This window comes from Lactuca sativa, chromosome 7 (genome assembly GCF_002870075.4).
Source record: "Lactuca sativa cultivar Salinas chromosome 7, Lsat_Salinas_v11, whole genome shotgun sequence".
Taxonomy (NCBI): Eukaryota; Viridiplantae; Streptophyta; class Magnoliopsida; order Asterales; family Asteraceae; genus Lactuca; species Lactuca sativa.
In genome coordinates, this window is record NC_056629.2 from 13364758 (window position 1) to 13369544 (window position 4787).

General features: G+C 30.8%; 1 protein-coding gene across 2 annotated transcripts; it reads right to left on the reverse strand.

Annotated features, from left to right (window-relative positions):
* Window positions 1–220: 220 nt before the first annotated feature.
* On the reverse strand, window positions 221–3260 carry LOC111906021 (uncharacterized). 2 transcript variants are annotated; one of them, XM_023901762.3, is made up of 7 exons: window positions 3016–3260; window positions 1850–1898; window positions 1482–1725; window positions 1255–1407; window positions 805–910; window positions 577–629; window positions 221–476 (listed from the first exon to the last, which is right to left on the reverse strand). In XM_023901762.3, the coding sequence occupies exons 2-6, from the start codon at window positions 1895–1897 to the stop codon at window positions 605–607; spliced, it is 576 nt and encodes a 191-aa protein (XP_023757530.1). In that variant the 5' UTR covers window position 1898; window positions 3016–3260; the 3' UTR covers window positions 221–476; window positions 577–604. The 2 variants fall into 2 exon arrangements, with proteins under 2 accessions (XP_023757530.1, XP_023757529.1); XM_023901761.3 differs by having other exon boundaries at window positions 577–691; window positions 3016–3253.
* Between the last annotated feature and the right edge of the window lie 1527 nt (window positions 3261–4787).

Sequence of the window (4787 nt, forward strand, 5' to 3'; positions counted from 1 at the left end):
GGAGGTAATCATTTATGCGCATATGGTTAATGTGTATGAAGCCTTTGCCCTTTTGTAAGTGAACCTTTATATGGCGATGTTTTGTTATGAAACAGAATAAAGGTAAAGAATTTGTAATAATTATGTAGGAATAAAGCTTTGATGGATGAATATGTTTTTATTATATTCTATGACTTAAAAAAAAAAAAATTAGTACTCAATCATGAAGTTAAATCACACATTCACATCTCTATGGCCCATTCTACTATTCTAGTACGAAACATACAACATTGTACATACATCACATGTAACATGTTTAACCAGTTGAAATTTGGTTTCATAATTCGGTGAAACATTGTTGCACAAATAAGCATTTCAAGATTCTTCTAAATTTTTTACAAATGATAAAACCAAAAGGGGTTAGAGTTTCCACTAAACTAAATTAAACAAATTGGATACTAGTCAAGTCCAATTGCAGTGGCCTCACTCGTGACAATCTGCCATATCACAAAATGAATTTATATAAAATAATCATAAATGTCACAATAACAAATTTAATCATTTTTTTTTTTTTTTAGTTGTGCATTCGACTGATACCTGTGATAAGGAGTCTTTAAAGCTACTGCTAAGTGTGGCATCCAAACCTCTTTCTGCAAGCTCATAAAACAATGTTAACCCTTCGGGGCCATTACTTTTATCCTTGTGCAAATATCTACAACATTATTATAAGTAAATAAATAAATAAACTGATTTCCTTTAATAATATAAGTTATTGAGACATTGAGTCCACCTGGCTGAATCTGATTTTATTAAAAATAATAATACCTTTGTTGGACAAGTGTTTCCACTGTCTGTTTGATATTCCCAAAATCAGTGTGCCTTTCATCATTCTGTGACATACCCAATCGCCCTAAATGGTGCCAAAGACTTTCTACAATTCATAATCAACACAAATTCATATTAATTTACATATAATAATCTGAATAAATGACGTTTAAAAAAATATACTTGAGAAAATGACAACATGCTTGGGGAAATGTAAGTAGAATATAAATGAGGGTAAATTCGTAACAATTTTTTCTCCCATTAAGTCCTATATGGATAAAATGGTTGAATGGGTAATGATGTCTGTTAGAATAAAGTACTGTATACATATAGTCTGTTTCTTTTTTGATGTGAATAAACAACCTGAATGAGATAAATGACCAATTTACCCTTCATTTAAGCAAACATGGAACATAAATCATGATCTGCTTGAAGAAGTTATAATAATACCTTCAGTAATTTTGCCTCCAGCAAGATGAACAATGCCAATAACAACAAATGCAAATCCAGTCAAGTTTGATTTTGTTGTATCTTCAACATGCTTTTTGTAGACTCCAGGATCTAGTTGACTTGTTATAATGTATGATTTTAAGTCAACAGAACCTGAAAAGCGATGACAAATTTACGAAAATGCCATTATCAATAAACCACAAGTTTGATCAATTTAAGTTGCTTACTCTGTGAAGATCGGGCCTGATTATTTGATGAAGGGCGAGAACGTTGAAGCTCCTTCAAATTATAACCAAAAATGGTTGAAAATTTTGCAGTGGCTTTGTTGAGGACAAGAGTTGGAAGATATCTATGGTGATAGTTTTTTGTTATTAGTTGACTTAGTTCTTCTCTCTTGATTGGGCATCCAGAATTCTGATGTGTTTTAAAAAGAATATATCGAATTACTTCTGCAACAAGTTTGTCACCTTCCTGGAGTTGAAACAGTTATGATATTCAGAATGGAAAAGAGTATTGACTATTGAGTCCTTTTGATTTAAAAAAAGAAGGAAAAAGTATGCATGGATTGTATTAAATGTTTGAGGGATGAAGTGACCTCTTCAGAAATACCAAAAGTAGAGAAACTTGCTTCTGTGTTTTCCATCCTGAAGCAAAAACATGTTGTATAAAGTTTGTTACAATCCTAAAATCACATGATTAATTGTTAATAAACAAAGAACAATACAGTAATAGCATGTTGATACAAGATAATTAGTGAAGAAAAAGGTTTTGTTAGGGTTTAATTGTTCATTTATTCAACAATGTTTCACATTTTTCCCTAACAAAGTGTTTTTTTTACTAACTATGCAATTAGGTTTCATCTTAATACCAAAAGATGTAATAAGTGTCTGATGCACAAATTAGTAGAAAATGAAACATTGTTTCATATATTGGTAAAAGAACAATTTTTTTTTCATAAATAAACATTTAACCAGTGCCACATGATCCTTGCAATGTTGCAGATTTTGATGTGCACTTTGTCTAAAAAGCACTTTGTTGCATAAATTGGGAAAAGGTTGTTGAAAAAATGTTCAAATGGTCATTTAACCTTTTTTTATGCTGCAACAATCTCTAAAGGGTGTTTGAATGTGCATCTAAAGTGATTACTGTGTTAGAATGTGCATCTAAAGTGACTACTCTCACTTTCACTTTTGAGTGTTCCAACAAAATCTGATTTTGATTCCCATTTTTCAATCATTTAGACAGGGAGTTGTCATAGTATAACTTCAAATTGCCCTCTAGAATCATCTCTCCTCTGTCTTCCCTATTCATTCATATTTCCTCATATGCCATCTTCCATCTTACACTTGAGACCTATTATTCTAATTCACATTTTGTTTTGTGAAAACAGTCACATTTCGAGCAAAGATCGTTACGAACTAACATAACAAAGAAATTAAATTTCAGAATCCGTAGCAAATATGGAGTAAGATGCAAAACACCACAAATTAACATGAAAATAGTTGAACGAAGGTTTTAAAAAAAAAAAAAAAAAAAAAAAAAAAACACTCATCAGAGCCTCATTCCTTTTATAGATCATGCACAGAAAGCTTCAATTTGAGAACTACACTACAATGGTCGAGATCCACACAATTCATATGAAGTCTTAAAGTGGTAAACTACTAAAATTTTGACCTACATCACCAGTGCAATCGGAGACCATAACTGCTCGAGTGTGAAAACATGATCAGGAAGCATATTATTTGTGAGAGGGGAGCGTACCTGTTGTTAAGAAGAGGAGCGACCGCACAGAGGCGATAACAGCACCGTCGAGGTGCACGTGTGCGGTGAAGAAGAGGAGCGACGGCAGTGGAGGTCGCGACCGGGGTGGGTTTGGCCGGCGGTAGAAGGCAGCACAAGAGGAGAGGAGGGTTGGGGATGTTCTTTGGAACGACGAAGAGGGAGGGAACACGACGTACAGATTTGGGGAAAGGGATGGGTAGTAATTTCACTCTATTTACAATAGGGCCATTGATCAAATTTTACCTTTCTGGTTTATAATTTATACAACACTAGGTGTGAGACATTTAAAACAATTAAATATATATAAACATTTGAAAATTTTAAATTTATAAGAAATATAAAATTATGAGGAAAGTCTATTAATAGAATTGACATGTATTTATTATTAAATTTAAATACCATATGGAATTAATAAAATAAGAAAACCACAAAATTACATGTAGAATAAAAATTAATTCAAAATAACCATAAAATAACATGTTGCAAAATGAATGTGAGTATGACACGTGGCAAAAAAAACTTTCATTTATTAGAGAAGATTGTCTATAATATAGACAACATGATGCAACTATAAATTTCACTAAATTTATAGTTTTGACTACATGTGCACTGTATGTATATAGTTGAATACATATTTAGTAAAAAAAATACATTATTTTTCACAACTTTTTACAAGTTATTCGTCATTGAATAGTATCCTACTTATTTAATGAAAAACTGACAACTTTTTTTTCCTAATTCTAATTAGTTATTCGTACCATTTTTATACAAAAATACTATCCTGCATATTCAATGAAAATTTGACTACATTTTTTCATAATTTCTACTAGTTATTCAAACTACATTTATATATTTAATAGTATCATACATATTTAGTGAAAAAAATCAACAATCATTTTCATTAATTTTGATTAGTTATTTGTATCATTTTTATGCACTTAAAGATCCACATGTATAGTTAGTGGTGCAAACGAGCCTAGCCAGGCTCGCTTCGGGCTCGGGTTCGGGCTCGATTCGTTTTTTATCTGACGTGCCTAAATAAGCTTAATCTCAGCTCGAGCTCGTTAAGAAACTCGTTTACTAATATCCTAAATCCATAATTCCCCTAATATGTTTATATATATATATATATATATATATATATATATATATATATATATATATATATATATATATATATATATATATATATATATTATTATATAAAGGCTCGTTTAGGCTCGCGAACCTAATCGAGCTTAAAGACATAGGCTCAAGCTCGAACTCATTTAATAAACAAGCTTAATATTAAGCTCGAGCTTGGTTCGGACTCGTTTAAAATCGGTAACAAGTCGAGTTTTTAACGATCCGATCCCGAATAGCTCGCGGGTAGCTTGGCTCGTTTGCACCCCTATGTATAGTTAGTGAAAATATGAGAAAATTTTCTTTATGGTTCTAACTAGTTATTCTCACTATATTTATATAGTTAACTATTTATATAGTTAACAATATCATGCATATTTTGTGAAAAATCAACAAACTTTTTCACAATTATGGGGTGTTCGAGATTGTTTATTTAGCTAGATAGGCATTTTTTGACAAAAGTGTTTATTAGTATATGTGGCGGCAAAAAAAAATTAAAAAGTATTTAGATTAGCTTATGTGTAATCAAAAAGCTATAAGTTGATAAACTGTTTTTTAAAAAATATTTATATTATTTTATATATGTAAAATAATCAAAAATGACATTCTTACATAATATTTTATATAGT

What these genes read in the sequence shown, in the direction of transcription:
- LOC111906021 (XM_023901761.3), bottom strand. Translation starts at nt 1,897, where the DNA reads ATGGAAAACACAGAAGCAAGTTTCTCTACTTTTGGTATTTCTGAAGAG. An exon ending in TCAGGCCCGATCTTCACAGA is followed by an intron (nt 1,408 to 1,481) that starts GTAAGCAACTTA and finishes ATCGCTTTTCAG; the next exon opens with GTTCTGTTGACTTAAAATCA. An exon ending in GAAACACTTGTCCAACAAAG is followed by an intron (nt 692 to 804) that starts GTATTATTATTT and finishes ATAATGTTGTAG; the next exon opens with ATATTTGCACAAGGATAAAA.